Source organism: Choloepus didactylus, chromosome 5 (genome assembly GCF_015220235.1).
Source record: "Choloepus didactylus isolate mChoDid1 chromosome 5, mChoDid1.pri, whole genome shotgun sequence".
NCBI lineage: Eukaryota > Metazoa > Chordata > Mammalia > Pilosa > Megalonychidae > Choloepus > Choloepus didactylus.
Window position 1 is genome coordinate 153,746,302 of NC_051311.1, and position 22,446 is coordinate 153,768,747.

Here is a 22,446-nt window from a genome sequence, read left to right on the forward strand (position 1 = left end):
GTGGCTGGTGTCTGCTCCAGAGTTCTGGTTTCAAAATGGCTTTCTCCCAGGACGTTCCTTTCTAGGCTGCAACTCCTCTTCAAAATGCCACTCTCGGTTGCTCTTGGGGCATTTATCCTCTCTTAGCTTCTCTGGAGCAAGAGTCTGCTTTCAACAGCCATCTTCAAACTGTCTCTCATCTGCAGCTCCTATGCTTTCTTCAAAGTGTCCCTCTTGGTGTAGCAAGCTCATTCCTTCAGTCTGAGCTTATATAGTGCTTAGTGAACTAATTCAGATCCACCCTGAATGGGCAGGACCACACCTCCATGGAAATTATCCAATTAGAGTCATCACCCTCAGTTGGGTGGGTCACATCTCCATGGAAACACTCAAAGAATTACACTCTGATCAACACTGATACATCTGCCCACACAAGATTGCATCAAAGAACATGGCTTTTTCTGGGGGATATAATATATACAAACTGGTACAACTATAGTTAATAATACCATTATAGTTAAAAGTACAATTATAAAAATGTTCTTCCATGTATTATAACAAAAATACTACACCAATGCAAGGTGTTAATAGGATGGTACATGGGAATGCTGTATTTTAAAAGTCATTTATGCATGACTTTTCTGTAAACCTACAACTTCTCAAAAAAAATTCAGCTACCATATTTAAATTTTCATAACTTTATTTTCCAAATGTTTCTTGATACAATAGCTTGAGGATATTATTAATTGTAGTTTCTGTGAAGTTTTCTTTCGCTTCCTATATTATCTTTGTTTTCTCTGAGTTTGCCTGTTCTATTTGCTTAGGTCCCTATCTTTCAGGTGATTCTGGCTGTCAGTTCATATTCATGCCTGAAGTAGTAAGAGGTACAAAATGCTCTCCATGTACTCTATGCATAGGTGGGGCTTGTCAAATAGTGGAAATCATTTTAGGGTAAGTAGATGGCCAGCTGGCTTTTTCACTGGAAACTTCCAAATGCCTATATCCATAAATCTTTTATTTGGACTGGTTGTTTCTTCAAAAAAGGATTCTTCAATCCCCCAGCTGTGGTGGGAGCAGGGTTACCAACTGGGATGTCAAAGAGGTGGAAGTGTACATGACAGGCTTTATGCATTCTAGAGCTGGGTAGCGAGATGAGGCTGGCTGTGGGGGAGAGGAGGTCTCACCATTTACTAGCTGACATTCATTCAAGCCCCTAGTTTTAGTTCTGTGCTTCATTTCAACTCTCCTCTATGCCTGACTTTCTTCAATCAAAAGAGCTGGCTCAATTCCTCCAGACCTACTTTCTTTTGCTCCAGCAGGGATTGGGGGGAGGAACAGTCACCTCACTGTATTGGGTAGGGGTATGGACAGAGGTCCAAATGCTCCTTCTGAAGATTTTCAAAGAAGCCCTCTTGCTGCCAGATCTATTGCCCATATAGACACATGTCTGATGCCACCTGCTATCGTACACGGTGCTTTACATTCCTGAGTTCTAGGGTCCTGCAGAGCAAACTGGCTGCTTCTTGCTAGCATCATCCTCTTTGGGCACTTATGTGTGGCCTTCCTGCATCCTGTTAGTCATTTGCCATTCTTCCACCTGCTTTCAGTCTTTGTATTTGTAATTTGGGATGTCAAATGTCTCCTAAATTCATCAAAGAGTTTAGGTTTCTGGGTCAGATGATGTTCCAGAGAAGGAGGGGCAGAACTGTCTTCATTCTGCCATTGTGAAGGTGGAGTTCTGTTTAAGTGATGTTTTAAAAGTTTTTGTGCATGCTGCTCTGATAACCTTCCAAATGGAAGTGAATGGTGGAGACCTCAGAGAGGTGTTTTTTTTAAACTTGCAGTGACGTGGAGCAGGACAGGAAGCACACAGTCAGCTCTTGTGAGCCAGCTCTAGCACACCGCCACTTACGGGTCTCTAAAAGAAAACTGATGGAAACTTCTTAATATAATATTAACTAAACAGTGTTTCTGTGTTCTTCAGTTTAAAAGCTGATGAGTGGAAATCTTTATGATTTATATTTTTCTCAAAGAAAACCCATAACACCTAACAAAATTAACTTCACACATGAATGTAAATTAGGTTATGGTTTTATTGGTGTGGTTCTCAAATTATGCTTTCCCTAAGGGTATTATCATTAAAAAAAAAAAAAAAAGATTCCGAAGCCACTCTTAAAATACAAAATCTACTAACCTTCCAGAATAACAATGTTATTTTAAAATGAGGTATGGAATTTTGGTTATTTTGGAAACATGTGCCTGTACTATAAAGAAAATTTACAAATTGGAATATATGTGTGTTTTACTTTCTAGAATAATATACAAAGACAACTAGTAACCAGAAAAGGGGGTTTTAGTCCTATGTAGACATGAAATTCCTATTTCCCTCTTGTGAGTAGCAATAGCTTAAAAAAAATGGAATTTGAAGTAAAAAAAAAGACTATGGGCTTTTTAGTCAAAGAGATCTAAATTCTAATCCATCCTCCTTGACTTACTAGCTTTGTAATTTTGAACAAGTTAACTATCCTGTTATGGGTACGGCAGAATAAAGGAATACTTAATTAAAAAAAAAATACAGTAGGCTGTGTACATGGCAGGGAAGGGGGCCTAGGCCAGTAGGCTGGAAGTGTAGGCTGACGTAATGTTTAGAGTGAGGCTCTCACTGCCTGACAGAAGTCAGTACTGAATTCAGTAGGTATCAGGGACAAATGAGGGACAAGATCATAACCAAAACAATAAACTTGTTAAAAATTTGGGACAGAACTGAAAGCAAGTTGGGGATAACTGAATAGGAAAAAGTTTGCTCCGCCTGGACTCTAGAAGCTCTTTCTGCTCCCTAAAGGTTTTCCCTCATTCAAAGAGTTCTATTTCATTCAGCAGGAGAAGACGGACAGAAGGAAAATGTGGGCAATAGACACCAAATTTGGTACAAAACTGCATACAGAATCTGGTCTCAGGAGTTCACTGGTTTGGTTAATAAGTCAGTGCTCAAACATCCATGATTCCAAGTAGGGTCTTATTTCATTCAGCCTGCTTGCTTTGTACAAAGAACTTCAATTTCTATTTCACATTTAATCTAATATATTGTAACATGGCTACTTTATTAGTATTTCAGATTATTCTTACTTACCTGCATTAACATGTAGTAGATTCCAGCCATACCATGGGCTGCTCCAACATATTGCTTTCTGTGCCACTGATATAACAGGGGACAGCGCTCAGTTTTTCTCTCTTCCCTCGATAGAGTCTTACCCGATTCAATAATAGCCTGGACTACCTATCGAGATAATGAGACAGCATATCTCTAAGAAACTTACATGCATCCCATTTTAGTCTGATTAACACTAACAACAGGTCTTCATATATAAATTATATATTGATTGCTTAATCTAAAAATTGTTAAGTAGTTAGTAGCTAACATAATTATCTTTTTTTTTATAAATTAATAAATGCAGGCAGAGAGAAATCAGAAGACAATCTCAGAATAGAAAAAGATATTAAGAAACCGCACCAAGAAATCAAAAGTTCTTCCTATAAATAGTTTACTAGAATCTGGAAAAACTTACTATAAAATGTTTCTTTGGGGTATTCTGTATTAAGATAGAAACTGTTCTAGGCACTTAGTTGCTTTGTAGCTGCAATGTTTCCGCCAAAAGATCTGTAAGTACATTTCCCTGGAAAGGCTGGAGGAACTGACTCTATTTACCAAAGGCTGATGAAATATGTGTTGTGGCGTAATGGGTTTAGTTAGATCAAAACAAGATTATCCTGTCTGAAATCACTATGTGGCAGAGACACTATTTGTTTCCCCATATCCATTCCCCCCTTCACCCTTTTGGGAACATACCTTCAAGTTTTAGCTGGGCATCTGGCACTCTAGCTAAAGATTGCTGGAAACAGCCATTTGACCAAGTGCTGGCAAAGGGATGTGAGCAAAAATGATGTGAGCCACTTCTAGGTAGGAAGGTGTTTATCCTCCACTTGCTCTTTCCCCCTTGCTCTGGACTGGGGTTAAATTAGCTTTGGTCTTGCAGATAAGGACACGCCCTGAGGCTATCGTAGAACATGACAGGAACCCGGGACCTGGCCATACTCTCCTGGACTACTACTGGTTCAGACATCTCATGAAAGAGAAAAATTCTGTTTGAAACTGCTACTGTTAGGTTCTAACAAGAATAGCTAAACCAAAACAGCCTGAAGAAGAGTATAGATTTTTAAAAAGGAAAACAGGAGTTTTTTTTTTTTTCCTTTTAAATCCTTTTAAGATGCTTTAAAAATTAATCTTACCTACAAGTAGAGTCCACTCACTAATATAACTCTATGATAACAGATAGGTTCAAATGGTAGAGATGAGATACGGTCAAGAGAGGTTCAAATTGTCAGTAATCCCACAATACCTCTTCAATAGCTGACTCACACACGGTGCCTGGCCCAATCTCTGTGTTCAGGTACAGTAAAGCATACAGATAACCTGCCCGTCCATAGAGCAGCTCATCAGGAAGGTCTGAATCTTGGCACACGATGGTTCTCTGGAGCTGCAAAAGTCTAACCAACAAGAAAAAAAATGTTTTCCCAGAGAAGGCCTAAAACACCTCCTCTTGAAACAGTGAGTAACCTAGTCACTTTAGGAATTACCCATTATTTATGTTTAATTTAAAACTTATGATTTTAATAAAAAATATATATAAAGGAAAACAATAATAAAAACTCCATTTCACTATTTCCTATCTCAGATGATGTCAAAATTAAAAACAAAACATTTCTGCATTCAAAGTTTCCACCTTAATATCTGTTCTAAACCATGTAAGAGAAGACATTCCATTTTGAAATCCAGAATTAGAAGAAAGTGATTTAAATCTATATTAAAATGCTACTAAAATATAGCCAGTGCTTGGGAATTCTCCTGAGTCATTCTGTCTTTCAGCATACATCAACAGACTAGCATGTGCCAGACTCCAGCAGACCCTGGGAGTAAGCCCTGATTTCTGCTTCTTTAGGAAGAAATATCAAACAATAGGAGCAATAAAAGCTAATATGCCTTAATTGTTCCACAATTAGCATATCTAACCAGTTACTTGAAGGTTGACCCTAAGATTAATTTAGTTATTATAGTGGCTGTAAGGCATGTAAGCTAATTTTCATGCAATGAAAGCAAGCAAGCAAAAATTACTTTTAGTAAAAATGAAAAGAAGTAATTCAAAGAAACATGTTTATTTCCACAAGAAATAAGACAAACACATGTGAGGATAAAAAGGAAGCATATGATCCCACCATTATGCTCAAGATTAATAATACCTCTTTACATCTTGGAGAGACCTGCAACACTGGATGAATTAAAAAAATTATTTCCTTTCTGAATGTCTTTCTATAGCAAAAACTCCAACTGAGAATTGGGAAAGATTTCCGGTTTTAAAAACTCACTTGGTGATGTATTCCTGGGACTCACAATGACTCTTGAGTTTATGATATACCACAGCTCCTACAGCAAGGGGCCCAGCATCTCCACAGAGGAAGGTGACCCTGCGGCCATTCAGATTCCGGAGTGTTCTCTTCACATAGTCCAGGGAGCGCAGCAGATAGGTCTGATCACCTGTGACCCGGTATAACTGCAGGTACAAAAGGGCTATGCCTGGAATAATTCCCCCCAACCACAAAGAAAAGCATTAGCACCTTTTCTTTTTACTATCATATTATCTTACAATTATGTGAAAAACCTAGGTTGCCAAAGGGACAACAGGAAACAAACACACACCATATATTTCTTTAAAATAAAAAAAAAAAAAAAAGAGCGAACTCAGGGTAAAAAAAGACTTGAACCAAGTTTAAACATATCTTGCTAATTGTTCTGACACAGGCATTCAACACCTCTTAGACTACAGAAGACACATACTTCCTACTCGTTCCTATTTAATTTTCATCCATTTCAAGTTTGTATTCATTCTCCTTTATGTCTTCGGCTAACCTGGATCCTTTTCTCTTTACTTCTCACATAATCAATTCCTCCTGGCTTATAACAAATTAAATTACTTCCTTTCTGGATTTTATATCTTCTTCTTCCTAATTTTACTATTTCTCACAATTTCTCAATTTTCTTTAGTGACCAAGCAATCAGTCAACTGGACACTTACAGACTAGCCACATGATGTGAGGCAACGTAACAAGTATAGGGTACAGTTTGTCACCTACTCCACTTTTCTACTTTAAAGAACAGACCCAGGTCTTCAAGTGAATTAGAGAGGGATCTCTGTCTGAAAATCATGGGAGAATGACATATATGACTTCTTCAAGGAGCACAGTCCTTCAAGGAGCATATGGCAGTTAAGAAAAAAATTGATCAGTATTTATAAATATTTAATAAAGTGTATTGTAGGTAAAAGTACTGAAAGAGATTACATGATGGTGAAAAGAGCAAACATTCTTTTCATTAATGTTTGAAGTGAAGTTTTCCAATATTCTGGTCTCTAATACTCTACTTTCACTTTACTATTTTTCATTTTGCTTCAATTTCTCTAAATAGCTAGCTTCTTCTTTCTCCAACTCTTCTACTCAAATTAGCCCATAACACCTGTTGTTTGTGTTTTATTTTTAGAATACTTTCTTTTGTCATTATAGCCTTTCCTTTAAAGATGGTAAGTCAAACAGATCTAAAGGCAGCAAACTTGAAAGCTCTCAGGAAAAAAAAAATCCTCTTAAGTGGATATTTTCTGAATTCAAAAATTTTAAATTATAAATATATAGGAAACAGAGAGTTAAAAGTTAAATATTTACAAATTTCAAACATAATCACTATAAAAGGTTTATACATAAGTACTACCTAACTCACAAATTCCTAAAAATAGGATGCTGATCTGGTTAATCTGTGAACCTAAAAACCTATAATTATATATACATAAAACGCTTAAGCATCTTAAAGTAAACGACAACCTATAAAAGGAGGGGAAGGGGGTATCAAGACATTCTACCCCTGAACCACTTCATAGTATTATCATAACCAACAAAGTTAATAATTACAGGTATCCCCCACTTACCAGCATGAATTTGTTCCAGAAAATGTGACCTTCTTTGCCTTGTTCTATATTAACTAGGAATCTATTTCTCATTATTTTAAATGGGAAAAATTATAATGCATTACATTTCAACTCAAAACCACCAACCATTTTCCTAAAACACAGTAGTCTTTATACAAGTAACAATCTATCAGGTTGGAATGTATGTTTAACAATGGCTTTTAGTTTGCCAAACAATACAGTTGCAAACAGTTGCCTTGTATGCAGTAACATCCCCTTTGCCATTATAATTACTTTCCTCACTCTTGCTTTGCTTCATTCTCCACAATTTTCTTCAGCACTTTCTAAACTTTTGGGGGACTTGTTTATAACATTAGATAAAAAAAAAATGAGGGCCCAAAACAAAAACAAAAACAAAACAAAATCAGTGCTGTGGCGATACATTCAAGACAAGGCCCTGATGGCAGAGAATAGTCCCATGAGTATGATGTGTGGTGCCTTTTGTGACTCCAGCAACCTCTCTGGCACACATTCCCTTTCTAGGCGCCTGGTGCGCTTCTCAAAATGTCTACACTGGATACTGATGTTTCGCCAATTGTATTGAAGTGTAACCAAAGACTTTCCTGCACATCATTTTATAAAAAATTATTGTATTAAGTTCTATATAAACACCACCTGAAAAATATTGTGTTGAGAGAAATAACTGTTTGCCTAAATTTTTTTTTAAGTATTAAAAACCAAAAGGCAAGCTATTGGGAAAATGTTAATCAAGGAGCCATAACCACTATATATTATATTCATATTTCCCATTTATCTCAAAATTTTTTTTTTTTTTTTTTTTTTTTTTTTTTTAGATGTGTGGTCCAAACCAGAATCTAATCTGCTTCTGGTTGTTTATTCTTTAAGATTTTTTTCTTTTGGGACTGTCCCTTTCTCCCATCCTACTGTAGAGACAAAGCTAATTATCCTGGAGAATGATCCACCTCTGGATCACATTAGGAAATCATCCAATATTTGGTTTCCTACATTAGAGATGCTAAAATTGATCCCTGGATTAGGGTAGTGAAACCCTGATAGCTCCAGGGTAAAGCTAGGCTCTTCTCTCTTATGAACAGAAAGTAATCTGTGTGGCATTACTGGAATGCCACATCAACTTCACCTAATGGTTTTCATACTAACTGATAATCCTTTCCTGCATCAATAATTTCATTGGAGGTTGCAAAACAATCATTTTTGAAGAATATCATTCTTTTTGCACTAATTAGCAGACTTTTTTTTAAAGTAGATGTTTCCAATTTGATAGTTTTAATTTGTTTTCAGTTTTAGGGATTGCTTTTTAAAAATTTAAAATGTACATGATTTGAAAGTCAAAACTACATGTAGGAGAACCTAAGATGGCGGCTAGGTAAGACAGGGCAAAAAAAACACCGCCGTGAAAAATACGAGATAAAAGCCAGAAAGTGACCCAGAACACCAGTTCTAGCCATGCACCAGCTGGACAAGGTCTGCTAAAACCACAGGGACCTTGCATTTGGTGAAACCGGGAGTCTGCATTCTGAAATGAGTGAGTAAGCTGGTGGAAAGTTCGGTGGCCGTGCTGCGGTGTGGGGAAACCGCGGGTTGGTGTTTGGAGATGGACTAGTTCTTTTAAAAAAAAAAAAAAAACCCGGGAGTGGCTGCAGATACAGCAGTTGAGAACCGCGCAGTGAAGCACTGCAAGAGCAGGCTGTAGCCAATGCCTCGGTGTCTGGCATGGACGATAGCCCTCCCTACACCCGCTCCAGACTGTCTCAGGGACAGGGGGATAGAGGGGAGCCAAAAGGAGAAAGAAACCGTGCCCCTTGCAGATATCTCCCTGGCGGGCTGGAGACACTCCTGCCCAGGGACGGAGCCATAGCCCATTGCCGCACCAAGAGTGTTTCCTGCAGTGCCACGCACATGCCACAATATCAGCCGTGGACAACAGCCTTTAGTGCACACACAGCTAATTGTCCCGGAGCTGGGAAGGTGGAGCTGTGCGCAAAGGGGGAAATTAATACGCTCCATTCAACCATCTTTATAGCAGGTTGGGAACACCCCCACACGGCCCAGCGGCCCAGGGCTTCCTTGGAGGTCGGCATGCACTTATGACGTGGTACAGCCTTCCCTCAGCAGAGGTCCTGGAAGAGCACAGCTGGGAAGGGGGAACCACTCGGAAATCCCAGGGACCCTACACCAATACCAAGGACTTGTGGGTCAGCGGCAGAGACAATCTGTGGCAAGACTGAAATGAAGGCTTAGACTCTTTTAACAGCCTTAAATCTCCAGGAACACCTTGGAGGTTTGATTATTAAAGCTGCCCTGTCTCCCTAACCACCCAGACACATGCCCTACATTCAGGACGGACAGCACCAACAACACACCAAAACTCAGTGCACCAACTGAACCCCACAAGAATCAGATCCCCACACACCACAAACACAAAGTTGGGGAGAACTGACTTGAGGGGAATAGGTGACTCGCGGACGCCATCTGCTGGTAGTTAGAGAAAGTATATGCCACCAAGCTGTAGATCTGAAAAATTAGATATCGGTATTATATCCAGAAAGAACCCTATCAAATAAAGCAAATGCCTAGAGGCCAGAAACAACAGAAAATCTTAAAGCATATGATAAAACCAGACGATACAGATAACCCAAACCCAAACACCCAAATCAAAAGATCAGAAGAGACACAGTACTTGGCACAATTAATCAAAGGCCTAAAATCAAATGAGAGCACGGCACAGGACATAAAGGACATGAAGAAGAGCATGGCCCAGGATATAAAGGACATGAAGAAGACCCTAGAAGAGCATAAAGAAGAAATTGCAAGAGTAAATAAAAAAATAGAAGATCTTATGGAAATAAAAGAAACTGTTGGCCAAATTAAAAAGACTCTGGATACTCATAATACAAGATCAGAGGAAACTGAACAACGACTCAGCGTCGTCAACGACCACAGAATGGAAAATGAAAGAACAAAAGAAAGAATGGGGAAAAAAATCAAAAAAATTGAAATGGACCTCAGGGATACAATAGATAAAATAAAACATCTAAATTTAAGACTCATTGGGGTCCCAGAGGGGAAGAGAAGGGTAAAGGTCTTGAAAGAGTATTCAAAGAAATTGTTGGAGAAAACTTCCCAAACCTTCTACACAATATAAATACACAAAGCATAAATGCCCAGCGAACTCCAAATAGAATAAATCCAAATAAACCCACTCTGATCAGACTGTCAAATACTGAAGAGAAGGAGCAAGTTCTGAAAGCAGCAAGAGAAAAGCAATTCACCACATACAAAGCAAACAACATAAGACTAAGTTGTGACCACTCAGTGACCACCATGGAGGCGAGAAGGCAGTGGCATGACGTATTAAAAATTCTGAGAGAGAAAAATTTCCAACCAAGAATACTTTATCCAGCAAAACTCTCCTTCAAATTTGAGGGAGAGCTTAAATTTTTCACAGACAAACAAATGCTGAGAGATTTTGCTAATAAAAGACCTGCCCTACTTCAGATACTAAAGGGAACCCTACTGACAGAGAAACAAAGAAAGGAGAGAGACATAGAAAAATTTAACAGACATATATAGAACATTACATCCCAAATCACCAGGACATACATTTTTCTCTAGTGATCACAGATCTTTCTCCAGAATAGACCATAGGCTGGGACATAAAACAAGCCTCAATAAATTAAAAAAACAACAACAACAATTGAATATATTCAAAGCACATTCTCTGACCACAGCGGAATACAAATAAAAGTCAATAATTTTTGATTTGTAACTCCACTATTTATTTCCTACAGGATATAAAATACGTAAACTCTAATGACAAATCAGTGGCTTTGGACTCAATGTATAATATGTAATTTCTGACAAGAACTACATAAAGGTTGGGGTATGGAGGACTATAGGAACATAGTTTACGTGCTCTATTGAAGTTAAGTTGATATCAAAGAAAAACAAGTTTGTTACACATTTAAGAGGTTAAATTTAAGCCCCACAGTAAACACAGAGAAATTATCAGAGAATATCACCATAGAGATGAAAAGTAGAGTATGGGTTACGAGAAGTGGGGGAAGGGACAATGGGGAGTTAAGAAATGAGTGTAGGGTTACTGTTTGGGGTGGAGGGAAATTTCTAGTAATGGATGGTGGGAAGGTGATAGCATAACAACATTCTAAATGTGATTAATCCCACTAATGGAATGCTAGGGAGGGGTTGGAATGGGAAGATTTAGGCTACATATATGTTTCCACAATTGAGAAAAAAAAAAAGAAAAAAAAGAAAAAGTCTAAATAGGCAATGACAATTAAATGTCAGGATGATCCTGGATGGGATCTGAGGATGGAGGAGAGGAGGCTCAAAGGGACACAGTTGGGACATAAGGAAAAAAAAAAGGAAATATAGAACGTAAGCTTTGTATCAATGTTAATTTCTTGAACTTCTTAGCTGCACTTAATGTGATTGCATAAAAGAATGTTGCTGTTCATGGGAAATGTATCAAGGATGTGTGCAACTTGCTCTCATATGTTCAGAAGACAGAGCACTAGATGATGGATAATAGATAGGGAGGGAGGGAAAGAAAGAAATGGTGATGTGACAGCATGTTAAAGTTGGTGGATCGGGGTATCAGGGGAGGGGGTTCGGGGTATGCTGGAGTTCTGTGCATGGGTTTTGTATTGTTTTTGCAACTGTTCCTGTAACTGAATTTATTTCAAAATTAAAAAAAAAAAACTACATGTAAATAAGTCTTGTTTCTATACTGTCCGCCTCCCCCTGCTTCCCCAGCACTACTGAGAGAATACCACATACTTCATACTACATAGTAAAGTTCAAATTTCATGCAGAAAACATTTCTTTAGAAATAAAATTCCAAAGCATCTCATGAACAAAGACATAGTTGAAGACTTCATTTGAAGGGTATAAATACTATACTATTTTAAAAGAAAAACTTCAAAGCCAAGTCTCATCTGTCCTAACTCATGAATACAACATATCAGTTACTTATGACCCATATTCTCACCTGTCCAACCGGTATAAGCAGAGCAGTCATGGGGATCAGCTGTCTTCAACCCTTCTTCCATTTGCTGTAAAAGGTCTTTGATTTTGGTCTGGATCCGTCTTGTGAAACTTTGAACAATCTGAAAACCGAAAGAAGGAATAAATTTAGACTGTCCAAGAATAGGACGATGTTGTAATAAATACTTTTCCAGTCTAATCGTGAGAACATAACAGAGGAAGTTGTATCACCTGGCCCATATCAATGTTTCATTTGCTGGATTCTACTTTGGCTTCTATGAGGTTAATTGTATAATGAGATAAAGCCCTATATGAAATATAACTTAAGTGGGATCACAAAAAATAAAGAAACCAAAGAAAGAAAACACGAAAGAAAAAAAAATGATGGATTTGCAAAGAACATTAAGAAACATGGGTTAAAAGTCAAGGATAAAGGAGTAATATTTGCAATATAAGGTATTATAAATCAGAAAAAGAAGATAACACAGAAATAGACTCCAAATTTAAAACACATCTCTTACAAAAGAAAAAACCAAATGACAATTAAGCATATGTAAAAATGCTCAATCACTTAACAATTAATGAAATTTAAATAAAACAAGTACCATGGTTTACCTACCAAAGTGACAAAAGAATAAAAAAGTAAGAAAATATTAAGCCCTAACACTGATAAGAGCAAAAGGAACAGATATTCTTATGCACCGCCCATAGTATTTCCCAAGGGAAATTTGGTAATATTCTCAAATGTGTGGTTAATAGTGTTGTTGAGATCTTTTCTGACTTTGCTTGTTTTTTTCTATCTTGTTATATCAATTGCTGAGGGACAGGAAAATCTCCAACTAGGAATGTGGAATCATAGTTTTCTCCCTTTAATTCTGTCATTTTTCTTTTTGCTTCATGCATTTTGAAGCTCTGTTATTATGCATTTGCAAATTTACAATTGCTAAATCTTCCTGATGAATTGACTCATTTATCATAATGAAGAGTTTATGTTTCTGTACAGTTGGGGCTTTCAGGACAAATTTTACTGAAACTTGGGATTCCGGACTCAAAGCAAGCCTTAGGAGTTAATTTACAACTGTATAAACAGTAGAGAGGTTTACTTAACCCTGGAGGTATCTGTTTATATTTGAAGGGGGAGGATGAGCCCCTGAACTAGGGCGACACTAGTAAAACTAGACTAAGGGTTTTTTTCCTTGGAGAGACATATTTACATTCCGAACAGTTAGAGTAGATGTTTCCAAGGAAACTCTCTGAGAAGGGGAAGGCAGATAATGGCCCTTCCCCTTTTATAAGAAGCACAGAAAATTAATTTTTCTTCATTCCTCACCTACAGTACAGACTTTGCATTTGTAGGGCATTTGACCTGGCTTTCACTGTGTTGCTCCAGGGGTAAGAAGAACTGGGACACAGGGAATCAAGCACTCACTGTTTGCTGTAGGGTAAAGAATAAGAAATCTAGTTTGTGATCCAAAAACCTCATGTAATAAATACTTGAACTAAGTAGTCAGGGCAAAATTAATAAAGATAAATATTAAAGATTTAATATCCTCTTTATTGTCCTGTCCCATTCTTTTCCTGCTTTCCTTCTATGACGGCAATTACACAAATGATGGACTATCTGATATACTCTATTAGGTCCCTGAAGCCTGTTCCTTTTTTATTCCTTCAGTCTTTTCTCTGTTTTTCACAATGGATAATTTCTATTGATTTGTTTTCAAGTTCAATCACTCGTTCCTCTGTCTTCTCTCTTCACCTAAGTCCATCCAGTGATTTTTAAAATTTCAGATATTGCATTTATCAATTCTAGAATTTCCTTATGGTTTATTTTTATGGTTTCTATTTCCCTGCTGAGATTTTTTTAGTTTTTCATTCACTGAGGCATATTCTGTTTGATTTCACTGAGGATCATTATAATAGTCACTTAAAAATTCTTGTCCGCTAGTTCTAACATCTGGCTCACCTCAGGGTTGGATGCAATTAATTTTCTTTTCTCTTGAGAATGTGTTTCTTGGTTCTTCATATATCTGATAATTTTGGACTGTACCTGGGATGTTAACTTGTAGACATTATCTTAGCCGTACTGAACTGCAAACTCTGTTTCTTAGGTAGCAGCTCTGGTATCAGTTGCAATCTTTTGTCTTTAGCTGAGCTTCTTTGAGTCTATTATAGGCAGTCATAGTTCAAAATTTGGTTAGATATATATATATGTTTACACAGAACTGGGGCGGGTGGTGGGGGTCCCATCTCTGGCTCATTCCTTTCCCCCCTTCTCTTTAGCATTCATGGTTACCCAGCCTCGTTTTTTGGTTCTCCTGGCCAGAGAAAATGTGTTATTCCCTTAGGCATCTTCTGCTGCCACTGCATGTACCAAGAAAATGGCGCTTAGCTCCAGGATAAAAGTCATGGAGATGGGAACTCACGCAGTTCCCCTCCCCCAATCACATACAACACTCACAGCCTATAGAACTTGGACACAGTACAAAAGTGTATACAATCACATACTACAGAATTAGAACCTATGGTCCGCTCCTATTTGCTCTCCAGTGCCTCTGAGTAGTTGCTTTTTGTATTACATCCAACTTCTATAACTGTTTTGTACAGGAGATTTCTCTGGTAGGAGCTTACTCAAGTATTACTAGAAGCATGAGTTCCTTATGACTGCTTTTTAAGTTAAAAAAATTGTAATATACGGACTTGCTTGTGTACTCCAGCTTCATATAACACTTTTAACCCCCGCCCCATCTGTGCCCACATTTTTAAACCACTATAGGCAATATTTGAGCATTTAGTGATAGGAACATCCATTTTAGGACCAACCAGTTATGCCAAAGAGGATATGTTTACAATTACATATTTCTGCTGCAATATATGGTATTTTCCCCTTAACATAATATTTATCACTTGCCCAAGATGATGATGAGTGGGTGGGACATTGGATTCTATTATGTCACTAAAATATAAATTTAGCTTTCTAAATTAAATCCTTTTATTAAATATTATTCAAAGTAATGGTAAATGATAATAATTCCTACTTAACCATTGTGGTAGAATACCTTCTGTTATGTGAAAAACTGAGTTAGAGATCTCAGGCCAAGGGCAACTTTATGAAAATCTTCACAAAAATGGCTTACTTAAAATGATAAAGCTAGTACACCAATGAATGCAGCACCGATGTCATTTGACCCATCTCAAAGGTAATATAATGAGTACTGTCTTGGTTTGCCAGGGCTGCCATAACAAAATGCCACAGATGGTTGGCTTTAATAAAAGAATTATTGCATCACAATTTTGGAGGTTAGAAGTCCAAAATCAAGTCATTGGCAGAGCCATGCTGTCTCCAAGGTCGGTAGCATTCTGGTGGTGGCTTGCCACAATCCATAACTCAATCTCTGCTTTTATTACATGGCCTTCTCTCTCCTCCTCTGGCTTCTGCTTCCGTGGCCAAATTTCCTTTGCTTATAAGGATGCAGCCATATAGAATTAAGGCCCACCCTGATTCAATTTGGGTTCATCTTAATAAGATCTTTGAAGACCCTACTCAAAAACAGGTTCATATCCAGAGGACCAGGGGTTAGGAGTTGAACATGCCTTTATGGGGGGCATGGTTCAATCCCTACCAAGTACTATACAAATAGATTTCATTTACCCACCTTTGCTTACTAACAGTGTTTTCTGGATTTTTCATTCCCCACAGTTTTAATGCTGTGCTTGTAAATGTATTTTTCTTTGCTGCTGTTAATGAATGTACCAAGAAAAATAATTATCTAGTTTTCTAACTATTTAATGACTTTTTGACCCCAAGTTAGTGACTTAAACCTCCTCAGCCTTGCCCTTTGGTTTTTACTGTACTCCCAGAGATGCAGAATAATTTGAATGAAAAAAATTGAGGTAATCCCTCTCTAATACCTGGGGTGGCAGACTCTGTAAGGTAGTTCCTAGCCCATATCCATTCCCCACGCTCTTCTTCCTTATTATCCGAATGCTGATTATATTCAGAACAACAATGCACACAGCTTCAGAAGAGTTACTTGCATTCCTAGAGATCCTTATGACCAGCGGTGGCCATGTGATACAGTTCTGGCCAATGAGATATAAGTGGAAGTCTTTTAGGTGCTCTTAGGAGGTTTTTGTTTTTCTTGGTTAAAGGGAAAGACACTTGGGCATTCCCCATTTTTTTCCTCCCTTCACCCTCCTGTAATCTCAGATATGTCTGGAGCCGCAGCAGCCATTTTGTACTATGACCCAACAAACATGAGAGAAAAACCAAAATAATTCTAGCAATGCTGGCTGTGAGTATGTTGAAATGAATCAACACCAAGAATCACTGTGGTGGTTTGAAGCTGTTAGGTACCCCAGAAAAACATGTTCTTAAAGTTAATCTATTCCTGTAGGTGTGAACCCATTTTAAGTAGGACTTTTTGATGAGGCTACTTCAGTTAAGGTGTGACCCACCTCAATCTGAATGGGTCTTAATCCTCTTACTAGAGTCCTTTATAAGACAATGAAATTCAGAAGAAGAGAGAGAAAGCCACAGGAAGCAAGAAGCTGAAAGCAAGGAAACCCTGAAGAGAAGGGAGAGACCAGCAGACACCGCCATGTGGCAGGTGAGTTAGGATCTCTGGCAGCTGGTCTTCTTGACAGGATCAACTTGATGATGCCTTGATTTGGACATTTTCTTGGCCTCAAACTGTAAACTAATAACTTCTCATTGTTTAAGCCAAACCATTTCAGGGTATTGGCTTTCAACAACCTAGGACATTAAAAGTCACCTACCCTTTACTCATTATTTGGGACAAATAATTATATTAAGTTACTTCTAATTTGAGTTTTCTTTTTATTGTAACTGAACACAGGCCTAACTCATATTCATATACAGTGCTAGCTCTGTCATGATCACCTCATTCCAATGCTATTCCGCATAAATGCTGCCAGAATATAGTTCTGAGGCCTGTGATTACTTACTCTAATTTCTTTTAATATTTGTCAAAATTTCATTGCAAAAATCATTTCTCAGCCCTCTGCTTTGAAGTATTTTCTCTTTTTCTAACTATCTCCCATAAAAGACACTTTCAATTTGTTTATTCTGGAACCATAAAGAGACTTTTCTTTATTCTGGAACCAAAGTCTCATGCTGTTACAATAAAGGAATAAAGAATAAAATCTGTTTTGCAACAATTCTTATTTTCTTTTGATAAAGATTACTATACCAGGAGAAATTATAACTGATTCATCTCATTTATTAATTGTATTATAATAAAGATAACCAACACTTACTGCACAGTTATTATGTGCCTGGCCTAAATGCTTTACATGTGGCATTTCAAATAATCTTCATAGCAACCAAAAAGTTCTCATTTTTTAAGGTGAGAAAACTGAGCCTTACTCAAGGTCATGTGACAGTAAGAGATGGAGCTCTTAGAGCTCTGACTAGACTAATTCCAAAGCTTCTGGGCTTCCCCAAGCCATGCTTTTTTCATTGGGAAAAACTTTGCTTGACTTTGCACTGAATTTTATCATCAGATTTTCAAAAGATTTACAGGCTTCACTCAATCACACCATAAGTCTATAAAAACATATTGCCATACGACATAGAAACAGCAGGGATAGTTCAATTTGGAGGTTTGATTTCTAACTCTGAGATTGATTTTTAACAGTTACATTACAATCAGAAAGAAAATGTTCTTATCCTAGATGCTCAGCAATTTTCCCAAATAAGGATGTCCAAATGTGCTATAAAGCAAAAATACACTGCAGTGGATATTAATCACCAGTTGTAAAACTCCTTGTAAGGCAGTCACTGCACCTATTATTCCAAATGATGTACAATGCTTGCTTAAGATTTACTTCTCTTCTTCACCATGTTTTCATAGAAATAAATCCTAGAACAGGGGGTGTTCTTTTGCATGTAAGTATGTGTGTGTGTGTGTCTGAGAGAGAAAGAGAGGGGCAGACAGACCCTGGATGATCTTTATGCAAACAAAATTACCGCAGTTACGCTCTTGAAAAAAGTTTCAAGAGATTAAATTCTCCCTTAGCCATAATATTTTTACATGTACTTAACAAGAATGATAGAGGGGAATAATTTATTTCCTAATTTATCATTTCCTAAAACGTGAGCACATACACATATTCTGTATTTCTCTGCCACAACTCTAGATTTTATCAAGGTGTGAATTCAGGTCAGCACGTTCATAGCTATGCTTTGCATTGCATTTGGAAAAAACAAAAAGTAGATATTTATTATAAATATTACAGATGTTTAGAAGAGATTAACATTTTAAAAAAAACTGTTACTGAAGACAAAGGCCAAAATTTTCTTTATTTGGGGATAAAGCTTAGCAAGCATAACATGTATATTAACCTATGATGAAATGCCCAACATTATGTATAGTTCTGTAACTTTCAATTGAGAAAACAATTGAGAAAAATAAATAAAACGTGGATCATTAACAAATTTGGGGCCTAATATTAGATGATTTTATTTATGTATTCTTTTAGAAAAACAAACAATGAATGATTTCTGTTATGGAAGAAAAAGATGAATAAGATAGGGTTCCCATACTCCAGAATTCCTGGAGTAATGGGACAAAAATAAAAATAATTATAGCACATAATAAATGCCTGAGGAGCAATATACATAAAATACGTTATATGCAGCTAAAAGTATACACAGGCTGATAAATGTAGACTTCAGACTTCAACTGCTAGGAAAATGGTATATCTTGAAAAATGACCTTTAATTCACTTTTGCAGAGGCAAGGCATTCAGGAATTTATTGGGTTTGTTCTCCATTATTTTTTGTAGCCAGAGAGTTCAGAAGTGGGAAGACGGGATGGACAAGCATTAACCACCACTGTGAGGCCAGAAGGGGGCTTCTTGAGGGACCTAAGAGACCCTTTCTTTAATTAGGGAGCATCATCAGCAAAGCACTTCGTGGAACTAGAAGGAAATGAAAGCTTATTCCTACAATGGGAAAAATGCTGCAGAGCCTGCTTTGCTTAACTGTCATGTTGTAGTAAGTTTTATCCTAAATGCCATGAAATGAATATGCATCCTTTGTCTAAGTCCATTGATACCCTTCCATCAGTCACTGTCACTGTCATCACAACAACCCTACGGAAGGTATAGTTAGGGACTGTTTTAGTTTGTCAGGGCTGCTAGGACAAACACCACAAACTGGTTTGCTTAAAGAACAAGGATTTATTTTCTCACAGTTTTGGAGGCTAGAACTTCAATATCAAGGTATCACCAGGCCTTGCTTTCTCCCAGAGTCTGTAGCCTGCTGTTGATGGCTTGCTGGCAATCCCTGGTTTTCCTTGGCTTGTAGCTGCATCTCTGCCTCCATCACATGGTGATCTGTCTCTCCTCCTCTGGCTTCTCCTAACTGACTGTTTCTGGATTTCCTTTGCTTATAAGGACTTCAGCCATCCTGGATTAAGGCCCACCCTAATTCAATGTAGCCTCATCCAAAGAAGATCTTCAAAGGTCCTACAAATGAGTTCATTCCCACAGGTCTAGGGGTTAGGATTTGAACATGTCTTTGTGGAGGACATGATTCAGCTTATCACAGTGACCTTAAAATAGGAAGAGTATCCTGGATTATCCAAGTGTTCCGGTTTGCTAATGCAGCTGTTATGCAAAATACCAGAAATGGATTGGTTTTTATAACGGGGGTTTATTTGATTACCAAGTTACAGTCTGAAGGCCATGAAAATGTCCAAAGGAAGGCATCAACACAAGTATACGTTCACTGAAGAAAGGTCAATGGCATCGGGAAAACCTCTGTTAGCTGGGAAGGCATGTGGCTGGCGTTTGCTGATCCCAGGTTGTGTTCCAGCTCCACTCTCAGCTCCTGTGCATTCTTCAAAGTATCTTTCTTGGCTGCAGCACCTCCTTCTATCTGTGAACTCTTTTATAGGACTCCAGTGATTCAATTAAGACCCACCCTGAATGGGTGGTGTGACACCTCCATGGAAATTATCCAAAGATCTCACCCACAGTTGATTGAGTCACATCTTCACAGAAATACTCAATCAAAGGATTCCAACCTAATTTACACTAATATGTCTACCCCCACAAGATTTCATTAAAGAACATGGCATTCTGGGGGACACAATACATCCAAACTGGAACATCAAGTGAGACAAATCAAATCACATAAGCCCCTAAAAATGGAGAACTTTCTCCAACTAGACTCAGAGAGAGATGGCAGAAGGAGAAGTTGGGAAGATGTGAAGCACTGAAGCATGAGAAGGACTCACCTGCCATTGTTGGAGGAGGGCCATTTGGAAAGCATGAGAAACAATCAAGCAGCCTCTAGGAGCAAAGGCTGGCCCCTGGCTGACAATCGGAAAGAAATGGGAACCAGAGTCCTACAACCACAAGGAACTGAACTTGGCCAACAACCTGAATGAGGCTGGAAGCAGATTCATCCCCACAGCTTCCAGAAAGGAATGCAGCTCTGCCAACATGCTGATTTTGACCTTGTGAGACTATAAGCAGAGGACCCAGTTGGGCTATGCTGTATCTGGACTTTTGATATACTGTGAGATAATAAATGGCTGCTGTTTTAAGCTGCTAAATTTGTGTTTGTTATGATAGCAATATAAAAACAAATTTAACTTTCTTACTTAACCCTTAGAATGACTTGGGAATGGCCAAGTAACTAAGTCTGCCTGTACAACCCTGGGAAAGCTTCATCTAACGCAAGTCTTGTAGAAAGATGAGGAATTTGCCAGGTGAAAAGTAGTGGGGAGGGCATTCTAAGCTTCCTGCCCAGATCCTGGATGTTTATCCCTGTAACACTCTGCCTTTTGTGCATGTATTATGGGCCTAGGACCACAACTGCAGCCTGGACACATTCTGTGTCTGGGTTATGCATTCATTTCAAGCTTTGCTAAAAGTGATTTAAATCTTTGAGATGTCTCTATTAATTGGAAAACCAATTATCCTTGATAACTTTCCTGATCCTTCTGATACATGGGGAATCAATGAAAAGATCGATAAAGGAACTTATGAGAAAGTTTTGAAGTGTCGAATAAGAAAAATGGCCAAAATCAGTCATCAAAATTCTAGATCCAATTCATGATATTGATGAAGAGATTGAAGGAGAGTATAGCATCTTAAAAGCACTTTCTGAACACCCTAACATGGTCAAATCCTATGGAATTTATATTAAGAAGGATAAAATAAATGGAGATAAGCTGTGGCTGGTTTCTCAAGCTGTGCAATGCAGGATCAGTGACTGACCTTGTGAAAGGATTTCTGAAGAGGGATGAAAGAATGAGCCAGCTGGCCCATAATTGCTTGTATTTTACATGAAGCACTGATGGGACTTCATCATTTGCATAACAAGAAAACTATCCAACTTGATGTAAAAGGAAATAACATCCTATTGAAGACTGAAGGTGGATTTAAACTACTAATTTAATTGAGTAATGTTCCATATTACTTTTGAGTAATGTTCCATTGGGTATATACACCACACTTTGTCCATTCATCAGCTGATGGACACTTGGATTGATTCCACTTCTTGGCAATTGTGAATAATGCTGCAATGAACATCAATGCAAATATCTGTTCGAGCCCTGATAATGCAACAACATGGATGAACCCTGAAGACATCATTTGAGTGAAATAAGCCAGGCACAAAAGGACAAATATTCTATGATCTCACTAATATGAAATAATTAGAATGGGCAAACTCATAGGGCCACAATCTAGGATATAGGTTGCTGGGGGACAGGGAGGAGTAGGGAGTGGGTAGTTGAGACTTAAAATGTACAGAGTTTTGTTCGGCACAACAGAAAGATTTTGGCGGTGGATGGTGTCGATAGAAGCACAACATTGTCAATGTAATTAACAGTACTGAATTATATATTTTCATATGTTTAAAAGAGAAAATATTAGGTTGTATATATATTACTAGAATGAAAATTAAAAAAAAAAAATCCAAGGAACTACACAATACAAAACAGTGAACCCTAGCTAAACCATGGATATAGTTAATAGCACAATTATAAAATATGCTTTCATCAATGGTGACAAATGTACCACCCAATGCAAGGTGGTAACAAAAGGGTGGTATGTTATTTTTCTGTAACCCCCCAACTTCTCTAATATGGGGAAAAAAGGCATTTAGGTGAAAGACATGGTATTTTCTGGAAACGTGTAGTTCTATATGAAAAGGAACATGTAATCATTCTCTATCTAAAATTAGTTGTTTTTCTCCATTTTTTGATGAAAAATTTAGTACTGGTTTGAGGAAATATTGTTGCCATATATAAACAATAAAGAATTTTAAAAAAATTAACCTAAAAGATCATGTTCTTAACTTCAGATAGAAGACAGGGGAAAGTCTCAAAATAGGTGTTTAAAATGCACATCTAGTTTTCTGAAGCATCTACATGTG

The 22,446-nt window shown here is 37.7% G+C and overlaps 1 protein-coding gene and 1 pseudogene across 3 annotated transcripts in view; one reads left to right on the forward strand and one right to left on the reverse strand.

Annotated features, from left to right (window-relative positions):
* The window catches only part of LANCL2 (LanC like 2), a 95,289-nt gene that overhangs the window by 64,332 nt on the left and 8,511 nt on the right, over positions 1-22,446 (reverse strand). For all 3 annotated transcript variants that reach the window (XM_037837157.1, XM_037837159.1, XM_037837158.1), the window contains exons 2-5: positions 12,037-12,154; positions 5,401-5,608; positions 4,377-4,524; positions 3,110-3,256 (exon numbers count right to left, since the gene is read on the reverse strand). In XM_037837157.1, the coding sequence (XP_037693085.1) occupies positions 3,110-3,256; positions 4,377-4,524; positions 5,401-5,608; positions 12,037-12,154 (621 nt within the window). The remainder of the gene's footprint in view (positions 1-3,109; positions 3,257-4,376; positions 4,525-5,400; positions 5,609-12,036; positions 12,155-22,446) is intronic.
* On the forward strand, positions 20,956-21,465 carry LOC119534797 (annotated as a pseudogene).